Here is a 19074-nt window from a genome sequence, read left to right on the forward strand (position 1 = left end):
CATCCATCTTCCCATCAACTCTGACCAGCTTCCCTGTCCCTGCTGAAGAAAATCATCCCCACCACATGATGCTGCCGCCACCATGTTTCACGGTGGGGATGGTGTTTTCTGCCACACATAGCGTTTTCTTTTAGACCAAAAGGTTCGATTTTGGTCTCATCTGACTAGAGCACCTTCTTCCACATGTCTTCTGTATTCCCCACATGACTTCTCACAAACTGCAAATGGGACTTCTTATGGCTCTCAACTAACAATGTCTTTCTTCGTGTCACTCTTCCATAAAGGTCAGATTTGTGGAGAGCACGACTAATAGTTGTCCTGTGGACATATTCTCCCACCTGATGTGGATCTCTGCAGCTCCTCCAGAGTTACCATGGGCCTCTTGACTGCTTCTCTGATGAATGCTCTCCTTGCCCGGCCTGGTCAGTTTAGGTGGACGACCATGTCTTGGTAGGTTTGCAGTTGTGCCATACTCTTCCCATTTTCAGATGATAGATTGAACAGTGCACTGTGAGATGTTCAAAACTTGGGATATTTTTTTAAAACCTAACCCTGCTTTATACTTCTCCACAACTTTATCCCTGGCCTGTCTGGTGTGTTACTTGGCCTTCATGATGCTGTTTGTTCACCAAGGTTCTTTAACCACTTGCTTACTGGGCACATATACCCCCTTCTTGCCCAGGGGAAATTTCAGCTTTCGGCACTGTCACGCTTTGAATGAAAATTGCGCGGTCGTGTGACGTGGCTCCCAAACAAAATTGACGTACTTTTTTTAAAAATTTTAACATTAGATTGAGGCTCGTTTTGTCAAGGGGAATCGGGTGGTTTTTTTTTTTAAATCGAAGCAGTACTTACCGTTTTAGAGAGAGTTCTTCTCCGCCGCTTCCGGGTATGGTCTTCGGGACTGGGCGTTCCTATTTGATTGACAGGCTTCCGACGGTCGCATACATCGCGTCACGAGTAGCCGAAAGAAGCCGAACGTCGGTGCGGGTCTATACGGCGCCTGCGCACCGACGTTCGGCTACTTTCGGAAAATCGTGACGCGCTGTATGTGACCGTCGGAAGCCTGTCAATCAAATAGGAACGCCCAGTCCCGCAGCCCATACCCGGAAGCGGCGGAGAAGATCTCTAAAACGGTAAGTACGGCTTTGATTTAAAAAAAAAACACCCGATTCCCCTTCACAAAACGAGCCTCAATCTAATGTTAAAAATTGAGTTTTTGGGTGAACCTCCACTTTAATCAGGCCATAGCAAGGTAGGAGCACAATGCAGGGGTAATGCTAAAGCTGACCGCTTCCAGCTGCCCCGACTGCCTTCTAATCCTTGGCCCCTCTATCCGGATCCCAGTGTAATAGCCGCGCTCGCTGCACAATCATATCAAATGATCTTTTAGATTTGTTGAAGTAAATTAATTACATTCTTCCCCCCTCCACCCCTCGCCTTTTTTTTTTTTTTTTTCTGATGTCGGAAACACGGTTCCTCTGAGAAATCAGACAGTATGAAAGATGAAAATTGCTAGGGTAGCAATAGATAAAAAAAAAAGAAACAATTTGATTTATGGAGCTCCAAGAGAAAAGACGCCTCTCACCTACTTATTCAGATCATTTAATTTTTAATGGCAAATTTAATTAACAGTTCGCAGGGTCTCTGTGAAACAGCCACGTTCTGGAGTAAATTAGGCCTGTTTTTTTTTTTTTTTTTTTTCTTTTGGTGGGATGATCAATTTTTTTAGCGTTCTGATTTCTGTGAAAAGTTATTATTTAAAATGCAAAAGTCAGAGGCTAGATATTAAAAATTACTCACAAATGAGTTTGTCTCTACGTGATGCATATACAATGGAACCCTCTGCGCGCTCCTGTGTGCTCAAAGTGCGACTCCACTGCATGCTTCTTTGTTAAGTTTTGGACACAATGGGGAAAAAAGTAAAGACACCTGAACTTGCAAGCTTTACACTCCCCCCCCCCCCCCCCCCCCCCCAAAAAAAAGCAAGCAGAAAACAAATGACTATTCACCAGTATTGTTCCCTGCAGCTGATCTTTGCTTATTTACTGGCCCGGATTCTCGTACGAGTTACGCCGGCGTATCTCCAGATACGCCGTCGTAACTCTGAGTCCGAGCCGTCATATCTATGCGCCTGATTCTTAGAATCAGTTACGCATAGATTTGTATTAGATCCGACCGGCGTAAGTCTCTTACGCCGTCGTATCTTAACTGCATATTTACGCTGGCCGCTAGGGACGTGTACGCTGATTTACGCCTAGAAATATGTAAATCGGCTAGATACGCCAATTCACGAACGTACGCCCGGCCGACGCAGTACAGATATGCCGTTTACGTTAGTCTTTTCCCGGCGTAAAGTTACCCCTGCTATATGAGGCGTACCAATGTTAAGTATGGACGTCGGGCCAGCGTTGAATTTTTCACGTTTTACGTCGTTTGCGTAAGTCGTTCGCGAATAGGGCTGGGCGTCTTTTTCGTTCACGTCGAAAGCATTGGCTTCTTGCGGGTTAATTTGGAGCATGCGCACAGGGATACTTTCACGGACGGCGCATGCGCCGTTCGTAAAAAGCGTCATTTACGTGGGGTCACATTAAATTTACATAACACACGCCCACATCTACCACATTTGAATTAGGCGGGCTTACGCCGGCCTATTTACGCTACACCGCCGCAACTTTGGTTTGAGAATACGGCACTTGCCTGTCAAAGTTGCGGAGGCGTAACGTAAATAGGATACGTTACGCCCGCACAAAGATACGCGGTTCTACGTGAATCCGGGCCACTGTCTTTTCTTGTCTTGTTCTGCACTAGAGCTGCACGATTCTGGGTAAAATGAAGATCGCAATTTTGTTTTCTTGGAATAAAGATTACGATTCCCACTGCGTAAAATCCTTCACATTATACAATTTTATTGGTTATTTGTTTTTTTGTTTTTATTCATTAGACGTTTAAAGGGGTTGTAAAGGTAAACGTTGTTTCACCTTACTGCATTCTATGCATTAAGGTGAAAAAACATCTGGCAATTAGAGGCCCCCCGAACCCCCCCCTTTACTTACCTGACCCCTCGAAAGGATATGGAAGCCGAGTGTATGACACGGGAGCGCGCCAGCAAGGTAACCCCTCCAGGTGAGAGCTTCCCAGAGGGGGTTATCTAACGTGGGGAGGAGCCGCGAGAGCCGCCGTAGGACCCCCGAGGAAGAGGATCGGGGCCATTCTGTGCAAAACAAACGGCACAGTGGAGGTAAGTATGACATGTTTGTTTAAAAAAAAAAAAAACTGAACCTTTACAACCACTTTAAGATCTCAATCTTAGGAAAGGAGCTGTCCAGCAATTCAGGAGCCATAGTAAGGCCTTCAGACAATAGCACAGGCATGCGACTTTACAAGGGGACTTGTTGCGGTGCCATTTTTTTTCATTGGCTCATTTTTACTTCCTTCAATGTGCTGCTACTAAAAATGCAACTTTTTTATTTTTTTTTAAAACCTGAACTCCAATAAGCCCATAAATATCCCCTTGCAGAAGGGCTGCATCAACACCACAAGGATTACCTTCTTGTTTCTATCTAGGGAAATTAGTAAAGCAGATTTAGTTATCTGATCCTCTTCTCCTGCGGGTTCCACTGAGCTGCTAGGGCCAGTTCACAGCAGAACACGGTGCGGAAACTTGCGTTCCGTGGACGTTTCCCGAACCCCGCTCAAAACGCATTTGTGATCTGCAACGGGTGTCAATGTTAACCCAAACGCCGGTTGCAAATGCAGTGCATTTGGCTGCACCGGATTGCATGGTACAGTAGTACCAATGCGATTCGGTTGCTGTGCGTTTTGTAAAATAGTGCGGTCACAACTTTGGGCTGAAATTGCACTGCACCCGAATCGCATGTGATTGCACAGGAATGCACAGCATGTTTCAATGTGATTTCATGGTGTGAAGCGGACCTTGGACCGGTCCCTGTAGCCACTTCTCCCCCCATTAGTCTAAGATCCTCTGACATCATCAAAACCGATGCAATTTTAACCGGTTAAGACCTGGACCATTATGCAGGTAAAGGCCCAGGCCCCTTTTTGCGATTCGGCACTGCGTCGCTTCAACTGACAATTGCGCGGTTCAAAATTGACGTCCTTTTTTTTCCACAAATAGAGCTTTCTTTTGGTGGTATTTGATCACCTCTGTGGTTTTTATTTTTTGCGCTATAAACAAAAATAGAGCGACAATTTAAAAAAAATATATATACATTTTTTGCTATAATAAATATCCCCCAAAAAATATATAAAAAAAACGTTTAATTTTCCTTAGTTTAGGCCGATACGTATTCTTCTACATATTTTTTGGGGGAAAAAATCGCAATAAGCGTTTATTGATTGGTTTGCGCAAAATTTATAGCGTTTACAAAATAGGGGATAGTTTTTTGGCATTTTTATTAATATATATATATTTTTTACTAGTAATGGCGGCGATCAGCGATTTTTTTTTTCGTGACTGCGACATTATGACGCACACATCGGACACTTTTGACGCATTTTTGGGACCAAATTACTGTAAATTACTGTGAAAATGACAATGGCAGTAAAGGGGTTAACCCCTAGGGGGCGCTGTAGGGGTTAAGTATGACCTAATGTGTGTTTCTTACTGTAGGGGGGTGTGGCTCGACGTGTGATGTCACTGATCGTCGTTCCCTATGACAGAGAACAGACGATCAGTGACAAGCCTCAGAGAAGAACGGGGAAGGTTTGTTTACACTCACCTCTCCCCGTTCTTCAGCTCCTGTGACCCGATCGCGGGACACACAGGCGGCGATCGGGTCCTGCGGTCACGGAGCTTCGGACCGGGTCGTGAGCATGCCACCGTCGGCACGCTCACGACCCACGGCTGGGTTCTTAAAGGGGACGTACATGTACGCCCTTGTGCCCAGCCGTGCCATTCTGTCGACGTATATCATCGTGCGGCGGTCCTCAAGTGGTTAATAGCCTTGCTTTGGATGTGAGGACTCCAATGGACAATCCAATGCTGAAGCATGGGGGAGCAGAGAGTAAAGGGGGGGGGCACCCCGCCCCCCAACTGCAAGGGAGAATTTTTGGGGGGTTTCAGGAGTTGGGCTTTAAGTGCACACTAATTCAATATTTTGCCTGACCCTTGCCTGAACTATGTGAGCAGTATTCCAGATACAACAACGCGGCTTGCATTTTGAATGTCTTCACTGTTCAATGATATTGCATTCCTATTTACTTGCATTAAGGAATCAAATAGTTTTAAGGACAGGACAGGACATGCTGCATTTATAAAAAAATAAAATGCAATGCAAACAGATGAGTGGCTGTAGCAAAAAAATAAATGAAGGCCGCTCCTCAGAAGCGCTCTGTCTCGGCACTCCACCATTCCTAGTTTATAACCATTGTTGCATTATAGACAGTAACAATCGCAGAGCTTATTGAGACTTCTTTTTATATTTCATCTCCGTCATTTTCATTCAATGCCGGTATTCTTCTCCATTAATGCATTTCCCTCGATGTCCATCAAGCTACCATTTGCTGTATAAATTCTTTGACTGCCTGTTTACTTCTCCAACTCGGCACAGAAGTGTGTAACTATGCAAACCCAGCACCCTGTTGCAGGGCCGCCATCAGGAATTATGGGGCCCCTTACACAGCTTCAGACATGGGCCCCCTGGGGCAGAGAACCGAGGGGGGGGGTTGCTGCCACCTGAAATTGATTTTGGGGGCTGCCGCGAATTGAGAAGCGGGAGGCCCTTTACAAAAAAAGAAGAAATAATAAAAAATATACATTCAAAAGGGGGGGGGGGTAGCCATCTGGCGACCTCTGGGCCCTTTAATTAAACCCTGGGGACCTCTGGGCCCTTTAACCACTTAAGGACCACCGCATGTACATATACGTCCACAATATGGCACGTACAGGCACATGGGCGTATAGGTACGTCCTCGCCTATTAGCGGGTGGGGGGTCCGATCGGGACCCCCCCCGCTACATGCGGTGGTCGGGTCCGCTCGGGGAGCGATCCGGGACCACGGCGCGGCTATTTGTTTATAGCCGCTCCGTCGCGATCGCTCCCCGGAGCTGAAGAACGAGGAGAGCCGTGTGTAAACACGGCTTCCCCGTCCTTCACTATGGCGGCGCATCGATCGCGTCATTCCCTTTATAGGGAAGACACGATCGATGACGTCATTCCTACAGCCACACCCCCAAACAGTTGTAAACACATACTAGGTGCACCCTAACTCCTACAGCGCCACCTGTGGTTAACTCCCAAACTGCAACTGTCATTTTCACAATAAAGAATGCAATTTAAATGCATTTTTTGCTGTGAAAATGACAATGGTCCCAAAAATGTGTCAAAATTGTCCGAAGTGTCCGCCATAATGTCGCAGTCACGAAAAAAATTGCTGATCGCCGCCATTAGTAGTAAAAAAAAAATAAAAAATAAAAATGCAATAAAACTATCCCCTATTTTGTAAACACTATAAATTTTGCGCAAACCAATCGATAAACACTTATTGCGATTTTTTTTACTAAAAATAGGTAGAAGAATACGTATCGGCCTAAACTGAGGAAAAAAAATGTTTTTATATATGTTTTTGGGGGATATTTATTACAGCAAAAAGTAAAAAATATTGCTTTTTTTTCAAAATTGTCGCTCTATTTTTGTTTATAGCGCAAAAACTAAAAACCGCAGATGTGATCAAATACCACCAAAAGAAAGCTCTATTTGTGGGGAAAAAAGGACGCCAATTTTGTTTGGGAGCCACGTCGCACGACCGCGCAATTGTCTGTTAAAGCGACGCAGTCCCGAACTGTAAAAACACCTTGGGTCTTTAGGCTGCATATTGGTCCGGGGCTTAAGTGGTTAATAAAAATAAATACAAAATATATATCTTTTTTTTTTTTAAAAAGGGGGGTTGCCATCTGAGGCCCTGGGGACCTCTGGGCCCTTTAATATATATATATATATATATATATATATATATTTTTATGAAAATAAATTACAAAAAAAGGGGGGTTGCCATCCGGGACCTCTGGGCCCTTTGATAAAAATTAAAAAAAGAAACCTCTGGGCCCTTTAATAATAAAAAAAAAAAATTAAACATTTATAAAAAAAAAAAGGGGGGGGGGGTTGCCATCTGGGGCCCTGGGGACCTCCGGACCCCTAAAAAAAAAAAAAAAACATTTTATTTTTTTAAAGGGGGTTGCCATCCGGGCCCCTGGGGACCTCCGGGCCCCTTACAGGTGTACTGCCTGTACCCCCCCTGATGGCGGCCCTGCCCCGTTGGACCTGCAATATTCTATAAGGCTCCTTCTACACGAGGCGTCCGCCTGCTCCCGCCAGCTCAGTGGGAGATCAGTCCGTTGATCTCCGCTGAGCTGGCGGATGACGAGCTCCTCTTTGCTCACTGAGGAGGGGAGGGGCTTGTTGGGCGCCGCTGTCTCCTACGGAGAGATCGGACGAAAACGGACAGCATGTCTCACCTGATGCGATCCGCCATGGACGGATGGGGACGTATCCCCATACGTCTGTTTTTAGCGGATCAGATTGGGTCGGATGGCAGTGGACATGTCTCTGCTGACATCCGAGCGGCCGTTCAGGTCCGCCGTCAAAAGTGCTTTCACACTGAGGCGCTGTGCTGGCAGGGCATCAAAAAAAGTCCCGCAAGCAGCTTCTTTGCATCGCTTTAGGAGCGTTGAATCCACGGCTCCTAAAGCCCCCTTCCCATTGAGGGAGCTTTTTTTAATGCCAAAGCGCCTGAAAAACGCCCCAGTGTGAAAGGGGTCTTGGCGGTGCTTTACCATCGTTTTTTTGGGCGCTGGCAGTGTGAAAGGGGTCTTAGCGGAGCTTTACCATCTTTTTTTGGGCGCTGGCAGTGTGAAAGAGCTCTGAATGCACTTGGGCTTTCACATTGGGGATTGCAGATGAGGCTTCTTTCAGGAGCGTTGCAGGCTTTATTTTTTTAACGCCAAAGTGCCTGAAAAACGCCCCAGTGTGAAAGAGGGCTAAGTGTTCGGGTTGGGGTGGGAAGCTTTGGGTCAGAGAATGTAAGGGGGGGGGGGGTGGCTACCACTGCTTTCAGACATGTTCTAATTCATAAAATAATTATTTTCTCCATATTCTTTCTTCCTAGTATGTTTCGTCCATAGACCCCCCCTATTATCCCAGGTTAGTGTTGCTGTCTAGCTGGATCCTCTTGCGTTGTTGGAAGCACGCAGTATAAAGTGTCTGAAGATTATAGAGTGACAGTCTTCCTTCCTTGGCCATTCCTGGGCATTTCCCGCTGTCAGCTGTCACTCTGTCACCGCAGGGAAGGCTCAACAAGGGATAATGTGACTTTTCTATCACCTGCTCTTTCTATTTATTTGAGATAAGACGCGGTTTATAGCTGAGGGGGGGATCAGCGGGCCTCTGCAAGGGGCTCAGCAGTAGGGTGACAATAGGCTTCGGGTTGCTGGTACAATTACAGGGCTGCTTGATGGAAACCTCTCTGGCAGGGGGTATAATATAGTCTCTTCTAACGGAGTGGTGTCTGTGTGCAATATTTCACCTGGACTGTGCAGGAATTCAGCTTAAGGGGGGGAGATATTCCAGTATTAGATGGAGGAAGTAGTCTGAATCCTTCACTTGTTTTTCCCTTCTATCTCTTTCTCTCTCTCTCTCGTTTTAACCAATGACTTTTATGTAGCAATCATTGCTACGTTGCACAGATTTTAGCCACGGAAAGTAATCGGACCTCTACCTCTTCTTCTTATTCATTACTGTGGATTTTTCCATGTAGAATCCAGACTATTGTACATGAACTTTTACCTTTTTAAGGGCTAAGCCTATTTTTTAAACTTGGGGCTAGATTCAGAGAGGAGATACGCCGGCGTATCTCTGAGTCCGGCCGGTCGTATCTATGCGCCTGATTCATAGAATCAGTTACGCATTGATTTCCCTAAGATACGACCGGCGTAAGTGTTTTACACCGTCGTAACTTAGGCTGCCACTAGGTGGCACTTCCGTATAGTTAAGCGAGGAATATGCAAATGAGCTAGATACGCCGATTCAGAAACGTACGTCCGTCCGGCGCATTTTTTTACGTCGTTTACGTTAGGCTTTTTTCGGCGTATAGTTACCCCTGCTATATGAGGCGTATCCTATGTTAAGTATGGCCCTCGTTCCCGCGTCGAGTTTTGAAAATTTTCCGTCGTTTGCGTAAGTCATTCGCGAATAGGGATGTACGTAATTTACGTTCACGTCGAAAGCAATGACGTTTTCGGCGGATTTTTGGCACAATGGCACGGCTAGGCAAATGGGTGTACCTGTATGTCCCCTTTAAATCGCAGCTTAGTGTGCGCACGCAATGTCTGCCGGGGGCCGCAATCGTGACACGGATTGCGTCTCGGGGGATCAGGAAGGAATTTACGACGGCTCTCATTCGGACTTACGACGGCGTACGTAGCGATACGTCGTCGTAAGTCCTTTGAGAATCTGGGCCATTGTGGGTTTTTTTCCAAATTTTCTGTCTTTTTTTTTGTTTATAGCGCAACAAAAAAAAAAAAAAAACGCAGAGATGATCAAATACCACCAAAAGAAAGCTCTATTTGTGGGAAAAAAAATGATAAAAATATAATTTGGGTACAGTGTTTCACAACCGCGCAATTGTCATTCAAAATGCATCAGCGCTGAAAGTTGAAAATTGGTCTGGGTGGGAAGGGGGTTTAAGTGCCCAGTAAGGAAGTGGTTAAAGAGATTTAACTCAAGCCGGCTTTGTGTACTACCTCCTAAAGGAAAAAAAATAAGTTGATGAATTCTACACACTGCTGTGGTTAAACAGCCAGTTTAATTACCCAAGATGTGTCTCAGTGTCTCGTTGCCCTTTAAAATACAGCCCCCCTGGTGAATTATTGTTGTGATATTAACATTGAGTCCATTTACTTTTTACGTTTTTTTGGCCATGTGATTCAACAATTAGAGACAAGGCTCCAATGTGCCACTTAACAACCACTTATTATTGTAAGTACAGTAATAGTAACAATGTTGTCAATTAACAAGATTTAATGAAAGAATACGGAGGAAATCAACTGAATAAAAAAAGAACCTAATACGTCAATTCATTAATCAATCAGCTCTAATGAGGTAAACCAGCAGTACATGGCTTCAGTAAGGATTGCACTTTGAATCCTTCAACTTCATGAACCTCAGTAGTGCATTGTATTGGCTTTAAACTTTCCTTACTCAAACAGGGTCCTGTGAAACCCTAGGGGTTCCTCCAGAGGTTGCTTAGGGGTTCCCCCAGAGGTTACTTAGGGGTTCCTCCAGAGGTTACTTAGGGGTTCCTCCGGAGGTTGCTAGGGGTTCCTCCAGAGGTGACTTAGGGGTTCCTCCAGAGGTTACTTAGGGGTTCCTCCGGAGGTTGCTAGGGGTTCCTCCAGAGGTGACTTAGGGGTTCCTCCAGAGGTTGCTTAGGGGTTCCTCCAGAGGTTGCTTAGGGGTTCCTCCAGAGGTTGCTTAGGGGTTCCTTCAGAGGTAGCTTAGGGGTTCCTCCAGAGGTAGCTTAGGGGTTCCTCCAGAGGTTGCTAAGGGGTTCCTCCAGAGGTGACTTAGGGGTTCCTCCAGAGGTTGCTTAGGGGTTCCTCCAGAGGTTGCTTAGGGGTTCCTCCAGAGGTTGCTAGGGGTTCCTCCAGAGGTTGCTAAGGGGTTCCTCCAGAGGTGACTTAGGGGTTCCTCCAGAGGTTGCTTAGGGGTTCCTCCAGAGGTTGCTTAGGGGTTCCTCCAGAGGTTGCTAGGGGTTCCTCCAGAGGTTGCTAGGGGTTTCTTGATCAATATCTACCTCTTCGATGAGTAACTGCCAACAGCATTGATTTTTTTTAAGCTATCTGTAAGGGGGGATTCCTCCCAATTGAATTGAATTGAAGAAATGCTTATAAACGCAGTCTTACCTGTGGGCCTCGATACATGATGTTAATGACTTGTATAGCGCTACAATGCCAACTGAATCGCCTCAAGGCAGCCAGTGTCCTTTTTTCTTCTGAGAAATCCTCACTTCCTGTTCTTCTGTCTGTAACTCCACACAGTAATGCGAGGCTTTCTCCCTGGTGTGGAGTGTCGTGATCGCCCCCTCCCTTGGACTACAGGAGAGTCAGGACGCCCACTAACACACAGCTCCTTTATCTGCAACGTAGAGAGCGTCCTGACTCTCCTGTAGTCCAAGGGAGGGGGCGAGCAGGACACTCCACACCAGGGAGAAAGCCTCGCATTACTGTGTGGAGTTACAGACAGAAGAACAGGAAGTGAGGATTTCTCAGAAGAAATAAGGACATTTCAAAGCAAAATGGAAGGATGAGGTAAGTGAAGGAGGACTGCACTAAGGTAAAGGAAGATATTTAGGAAAAACATTTTTTACCTTTACAACCCCTTTAAAAAATGCTATAGGTTTTGAGGCTTTGGGGTGTTCCAGGGCAAAGCTGAGCCTACATACAGATCGGGAAGTGTCTGCAGTAAAATCACAATAAAATGTGACTATTGTCAGTCCCCCCCCCCCGGTAGTGTTGCATGATTTGCCCCAACCTCTCTAACTCTTAGTCTTGCTGAACGGCTCGGCCTCCTAATAGAGCTACTGGCAAGATCAACAAATAAAATCACAAAAACTCACTGCATCATATATGGCAGTTTTAGTTTTGCCCACAGTTCCTCTTTAAGCAGCGGAATATTACTCATCACATCTCTTGGACTTCTTCCTTTCAGAACTTGGAAATCTATAAACTGACAGCCGAGCAGTTCCACACAGCGGCAACCAACGCCGAGCTCCGAGTAAAGTAAGAAACCTTTCTTTGAAGTTATTGACATTTTCTCTTCTTGCCAAGTTGCAGCCATATTTTGGAATGTATTTTAAAAATGTCTTATGCAGTTTCACGTGTCAAAAGTATGACAAAGTCCATGAAATAAGCCACAGCAACCAATCACATAGTTACATACCTCCCAACTGTCCCTGATTTCGAGGGACTGTCCCTGATTTGGAGCAATGTCCCTCTGTCCCTCATTCTCCTCATTTGTCCCTCATTTTGGTCTGATCTATATAGATGTATATAAAATGCACTTTTTATCTATCAAAAAGTGTTTCCCAGAGCTAAACCTTTCACCTGATTTCTAAATTGCTGCATTTGTAAATTCCAAAAGCCAATATAAAGAAATAGTAGTGGTAAAAAAAGCACTTGTGGGTTTAACCAATCTTATTTTTTTTGTACAATTCTCCTTTAAGGGGGCGTGACAAGGGGTGTGTCCTATGCCTGCATACTTTTGCTGATAGGTGTCCCTCATTCCCATCTCAGAAAGTTGGGAGGTATGTAGTTACATATAGGTAGATTCACAGAGAGCGCCGCAACTTTAAGGCGGCGTAGCGTATCGTATTTACGCTACGCCGCCTTAAGTCAGAGAGGCAAGTACTGTATTCTCAAAGTACTTGCCTCCTAACTTACGGCGACGTAGCGTAAATGCGGCGGGCGCAACCACGCCTAATTTAAAATAGGCTGAGGGGGCGTGTTTTATGATAAATTTCTTTGACCTGACGTGATTGACGTTTTTTTGGAACGGCGCATGCGCCGTCCGCCTACATTTCCCAGTGTGCATTGCGGCAACGTACGCCGCACGGGCCGATTGATTTCTACGTGGACGTAAATGACGTAAATCCCTATTCACAGACGACTTGCGCAAACGACGTAATATTTTCGAATTTCGAAGCGGGAACGGCGGCCATACTTTAACATTACTATTCCAACTATTTGTTGGAATAACTTTAGGCCTGATAAAGCGTTACGTAAACGGGGTACCTGTACTGGGACGGCCGGGCGTACGATCGTGAATAGGCGTATCTAGTGATTTACATATTCTACGCCGACCGCAATGGAAGCGCCACCTAGCGGCCAGCCTAAATATTGCACCCTAAGATAGGACGGCGCAAGCCGTCGTATCTTAGATAGGTTTAAGTGTTTCTCTGTTTGAGAATACACTTAAACTTAGGTCGGCGCAGATTCTGAGTTAGGTCGGCGTATCTACTGATACGCCGACCTAACTCTACCTGAATCTAGCTAATAGTAGGTGAGGTTGAAAAAATCCCCTTTTTAATGCATGCCAATATTTTTGTTTATAGCGCAAAAAATTAAAACCGCACAGGTGATCAAATACCACCAATTTTGTTTGGAAGCCACGTCGCAGGACCGTGCAATTGTCATTTAAAGCGTGACAGTGCCGAAAGCTGAAATTTCGCCTGGGCAGGAAGGGGGTATATGTGCCCAGTAAACAAGTGGTTAAAAATTATGATTTAAATCGGGTTGATTTAAACAAGGCCTTTTTTACTTGTGATTTAAATCAAATCCACCCTGATTCAATGGAAAAAAATAAAATACTAGGGCTAGATTCAGATAGCCCGCCGTAAGTTTGTGCGGGCGTAGCGTATCTCAGATACGCTACGCCGCCGTAACTTAGTGAGGCTGGGGCTGGATTCACAAAGAACCTGCGCCCTAAGTTACGGTGGCGTAGCATAAATCTGCCGGCGTAAGCGCGCCAAATTCAAATTGTGAAGAGGTGGGCGTGTTTTATGTAAATAAAACATGACCCCACGTAAATGACGTCTCTAACGAACGGCGCATGCGCCATCCGTGAACGTATCCCAGTGCGTATGCTCCTAATCACGTTGCAAATAGTCAATGCTTTCGACGTGAACGTAATTTACGCAAAGCCCTATTCGCGAAGGACTTGCAACGCTGTCCCGACGTCCATACTTAACATTGTATACTCCTCATATAGCAGGAGTAACCTTACGCCGGAAAAAGCCTTACGTAAACTACGTAAAAAAATCCACCGGGCGCACGTACGTTTCTGAATCGGCGTATCTAGCTCATTTGCATATTCTACGCCAAAATCAACGGAAGCGCCACCTAGCGGCCAGCGTAAATATGCACCCTAAGATACGACGGCGTAAGAGACTTACGTCGGTCGTATCTTAGCAAAATTCCGAATACAGAAAAAAGATACGCTGGCGCATCCTAGAAGTTACGCGGCGTATCAACAGATACGCCGACGTAACTTCTTACTGAATCTAGCCCCTGGTGTGTACGAGGCTTTAGTGTACAGGACCGTTCACAAAGTGCCACTCATGCTTGCGCAGCAGGAAGGCAGCTGTGATTCCTCAGCAAGTCACAGCCAGCTCCCATATCCAAGATGGCGGTGCCGTAAACTGGCATGGGTAAAAAGAACTGGCTGCAGGAAGAAAGACAGCAGTGAACTCTAGGCACTGTAAGTATCTGATTTTTAAGCCAGCAGCTTCATATTTGTGCAAACAAAATAAAAATACTTTCCTCTTTGTTCACATTTTTGAATGCCTGAAGGAGCGCAAGCGTTTCAGGTGTGTTCCGACGTGCTGTGTGTATGGCAGCCCATTATTTTAATAGACTGCCTTACCCACAAGAAACAGGGAACGTCCCCGACCATTTGGTAAAATCGCACGGCACTGAACTGCGTGGTGCTGCAGCACCATGCAGTTTGGGGCGTTTGCCAATGCGTAGGAGTGCCATTAAACATTAATTGTATTTCTGCAAAAAAAAAACAGCACATTTCTCTGCATTATTTGATGTTCGTTCCCGACACGCATAGTTGTAAACTAAGACTCCCTTTCACACTGTCAAAGTTGCATTTCACTCTCTTTAAAGAGCAGATTGAATTGTGCTATAGTTACTGTTTGCTGGAGTTATATTTGTTCTGTCACATGGTTGGTTCTTATGTGGAGGTGCAGTAAAAAAGGGTCCGAGACTTAAAGGAGTCATTCCTTTACTCTCCTGTAGTCCATTTACATAGACCATGGGGCAGATTCATGTAGAATTGCATGGGCGCAGCGTATGTGAGATACGCTACGCCGCTGTAACTTTACTTTCTGTAGCTTTGAATCCAGAAAGAGTTTGCGCCGTAAGTTATGGCGGCGTAGTGTATCTCTAGCGGCGTAACGGCGCGTAATTCAAATCGGAGAGTAGGGGGCGTGTTTCATTTAAATGAAGCGCGTCCCCGCACCGAACGAACTGCGCATGCGCCGTTCCTAAATTTCCCGCCGTGCATTACGCTAAATGACGTCGCAAGGACGTCATTATTTTTGACGTGGACGTAAATTACGTCCATCCCGATTCACCAACGACTTACGCAAACGAAATAACATTTTTAAAATTATACGCGGGAACGACGGCCATACTTAACATTGGCTGCGCCACCAAATAGCAGCTTTAACTATACGGCGAAAAAAGCCGACTAGAGACGACGTAAAAAAATGCGCCGGCCGCTCGTACGTTCGTGGATCGTCAGAAATAGCTAATTTGAATACTCGACGCGGAAAACGACGGGAACGCCACCCAGCGGACGCCGAAGAATTGCATCTAAGATCCGAAGACGTACGCCTGTCGGATCTAACCCAGATGCCGTTGTATCTTGTTTTGAGGATTCAAAACAAAGATACGACGCAGGTAATTTGAAAGTACGCCGGCGTATCAGTAGATACGCCGGCGTACTCTCTTTGTGGATCTGCCCCATTATATGCACTTATTTGATTATAGGAAATATAGTGTGCACTGTATACACAACCGTTTTTAATGTCATGGAAAAAACTAAGTTTTTCTCCACGTGATTCCTCTCAAGCCTGCCTTGCATACACACGATCGTGAACAAAAAAAATGCTCGAGCAAAGCTCGGTGACGTACAACGGCACTATAAAGGGGAAGTTCCATTCGAATGGCACCACCCTTTGGGCTTTATTATGCAAATTTCCCTTCTCATAACTTGCTTCTGAGCATGCACGTTTTTTCCCGTCGTTAAAGCCTACACACGACCATTTTTCACGACATGAAAAACGTAGAGAAAAAATAGAGCATGTTTTGAATTTTTAATGGTTCTTTTTCACGTCGAGAAAAATGCTCTGGCAATGCCTGCAATTTTTCTCCTGAAAAACGGTCGTGTGTACGCGGCATAAGACCCCTTTCACACTGAAGTTTTTTTTTTGCCATTTTAGCACTAAAAATGGCGCCTGTAAAGGGCTTTCACACTGGAGAGGCAGTTTTCAGGCGCAAGTTGTTTCACGCTGGGGGGGGGTGCTTGCAGGGCGGGAACATTTTTTTTCCTGGGGCGGTTTGAGAGCGCTGTATAAAAGCACCCCTCTAGCGGCAGAAAAGCGCAGCTAAGGCCCCGTACACACGACCGAACATGTCTGCTGAAACTGATCCGCAGTCCAGTTTCAGCGGACCTGTTCGGTCGTCTGTACGTCCGACCGGACAATTTTCCGGCGGATCGGACAGGTTTCCAGCGGACGAATGTTTCTTAGCATGCGAAGAAACATGTCCGCTGGAAGCCTGTCCGTCGGACATGTTCGGTCGTCTGTACAGACTCACCGGACATGTCCGCTTGGCCGAAAGCCCTCGAATGCGTCAAAGTGATTCGACGCATTCGTGGAAGCATTGACCTTCCAGGGCCGCGAACGTCGCCACATCATTGTCGCGGCGACGGCGCTGCCACGTCACCGCGTATCGTGTCCGCGCGGATTTCTGTCTGATGGTGTGTACAACCATCAGACAGAAATCTCCGAGCGGACATGTCCGCTGAAAACGGTCCGGCCTCGTCCGTGTGTACGAGGCCTAAAACTAGCGGCGCTTAACCGCTAACAGACCTGCCGCCCCAGTGTGAAAGGGGTCTAATGCCGCGTACACACCATCACTTTATGTGATGAAAAAAAATGACGTTTTTAAAAACGTCACTTTAATTGACTGTGTGTGGGGGAAAACGTCGTTTTATGTCTTGTAAAAAACGACCAAAAAAAATTGAAGCATGCTTCAATTTTATGTGTCGTTTTTCAAAAGTGCACTTTTTACTTCACAGAAATTGACCGTGTGTAGCAAAAAACGTCGTTTTCTAAGACGTTTTTTCATCCACGCATGCCCAGAAGCTACTTATGAAGCAAGCTTCAATGGTAAAACGTGGTGGAACGTAACCTCACTTTGCAAGAACATTGTGAGAAAAACGATGGTGTGTAGGCAACTTCGTCTTTGAAAATTGAAGTTTCAAAAACGTCATTTTTTACTTCACAGAAAATGTCGTTTTTTTTCATCACATAAAGTGATGGTGTGTACGGGGCATCAGGGTTAAAGAAATAACACAGAAGAAAAAAATGCCTAAGATAGGTGTCAAGGTACTAACACAAATGCACAGAGCCTCATGCAGTTTTTACACACAGACATGAATAGAGCCTGTAGGCCATTTTAGACGAGCGACACTTCACCAGCAATAGAATTATTATTTTTTATAACATATTGAATTGGAATGCACAGCGTCGGTTTTCATTCACGGACACAAATAATCTCGGACTTTGCGTTTTGCACAATAGCCAAGCATCATTTCTGTGCACACATATTTACTGACATATTGAATATTTACACGTTGTATTTATCTCAGGCAAACACAACCAGCCGACGTTCTTTGTTGGCATGCAAAGAGTTTACCTATATAATTATATCACATATTATATGTGGTGGGTATACAATTATTATTAAAAAAGATCCCATTGACATAGCAGTCGATGTTCGTTCATGGGCAGAGTCATAATAAATTTAAATATAGCTGTACAATATCAAGGAAAATGTGAAGCGATCTTCATATGCAGAGAAGACAGTCCCAAGATATCCAGGATTCTGGTGAATCCATTTATTACATACAATGGATACAGTATAAAAAGTCTACACACCCCTGTTAAAATGTCAGGTTTCTGTGATGTAAAAAAAAAATGAGACCAAGACTCATGACTTTTCCAATTTTAATGTGACCTGTAAACCGTACAACTCAATAAACCTGAAATCTTTTATGGGGGGGGGGATAAAAAATAATAATAATGTGGTTGCATGTGTGTTATAACTGGGGATGTAGCCGTGTTCAGAATTGGGCAATCACATTCAAACTCGTGTTAAATTGGAGTCAGTACACACCGGCCATCATGTAAAGTGCCTCTGATTAACCCCAAATAAAGTTCAGCTGTTCTAGTAGGTCTTTCCTGACATTTTCTTAGTCGCATCCTACAGCAAAAGCCATGGTCCGCAGAGCGATTCCAAAGCATCAGATGGATCTCATTGTTAAAAGGTATCAGTTAGGTTAGAAGGGTACAAAAGACTTTCCAATGCATTAGATATACCATGGAACACAGTGAAGACCGTCATCATCAAGTGGAGAAAATATGGCACAACAGTGACATTACCAAGAACTGGACGTCCCTCCAAAATTCATGAAAAGTTGAGAAGAAATCTGGTCAGGGAGGCTGTCAAGATGCCTACAGCAACATTAAAGGAGCTGCAGGAATATGCGGCAAGTACTGGCTGTGTGGTACATGTGACAACAATCTCCCGTATTCCTAATGTCTGGGCTATGGGGTAGAAGTGCAAGACGGAAGACTTATTTTTTTACAAAGAAAAACATCCAAGCCTGGCTTCGATTAATTTTTTTTTTCACCAATTTTTTTTATTAACAGGTTATTTCTCTCGCATGGCATAGGCATACTTGCAACTACACCCCAAAACATATTCTGCTACTCCTCCTGAGTATGGCGATGCCACATGTGTGAGACTTTTTCACAGCCTGGCCAACATGCAGGGAGCAATGTCAAGTGTTCTAATGACATAAATTACACATCTAATTTCCTGACTACCTATTAAACTTTTGTGAGGCACTTTAGGGCACTGATGGCACTGTAGGGGCACTGATGAGCATTGCAGTGGCACTGATTTGGCATGGATGAGCACTGGGATAGCACTGATGCGTGGCACTGTGCAGTGTTGCCAACCGTCCGTATTTTTTACGGACAGTTCGGAAAAACGGGCACTTTTTCCCCCCGTTCGTAAATGTCCGTGATTGCGGGAATGTGCCAGTAAAAATAGCCGAGATCCGTTTCGGCTTGGAACTGCGCATGGTGATTGGAGGCAGGGGGTGATGGTGGTTGCGGTGGCACTGCAGAGGGGGGTGGAGGCAGGGGGTGTTAGTGGCAGGGGGTGATTGAAGGCAGGGGGTGTTGGTGGGACCGCAGA

The 19074-nt window shown here is 45.3% G+C and overlaps 1 protein-coding gene across 2 annotated transcripts in view; it reads left to right on the forward strand.

The window, feature by feature from the left end:
* CHCHD6 (coiled-coil-helix-coiled-coil-helix domain containing 6) overlaps positions 1-19074 on the forward strand; it is a 306107-nt gene that overhangs the window by 137299 nt on the left and 149734 nt on the right. For both annotated transcript variants that reach the window (XM_040358983.1, XM_040358984.1), the window contains one exon: positions 11726-11796. In XM_040358983.1, coding sequence (XP_040214917.1) covers positions 11726-11796 — 71 coding nt within the window. The remainder of the gene's footprint in view (positions 1-11725; positions 11797-19074) is intronic.

The sequence above is a fragment of the Rana temporaria genome, chromosome 7 (assembly GCF_905171775.1).
Source record: "Rana temporaria chromosome 7, aRanTem1.1, whole genome shotgun sequence".
Classification (NCBI taxonomy): domain Eukaryota; kingdom Metazoa; phylum Chordata; class Amphibia; order Anura; family Ranidae; genus Rana; species Rana temporaria.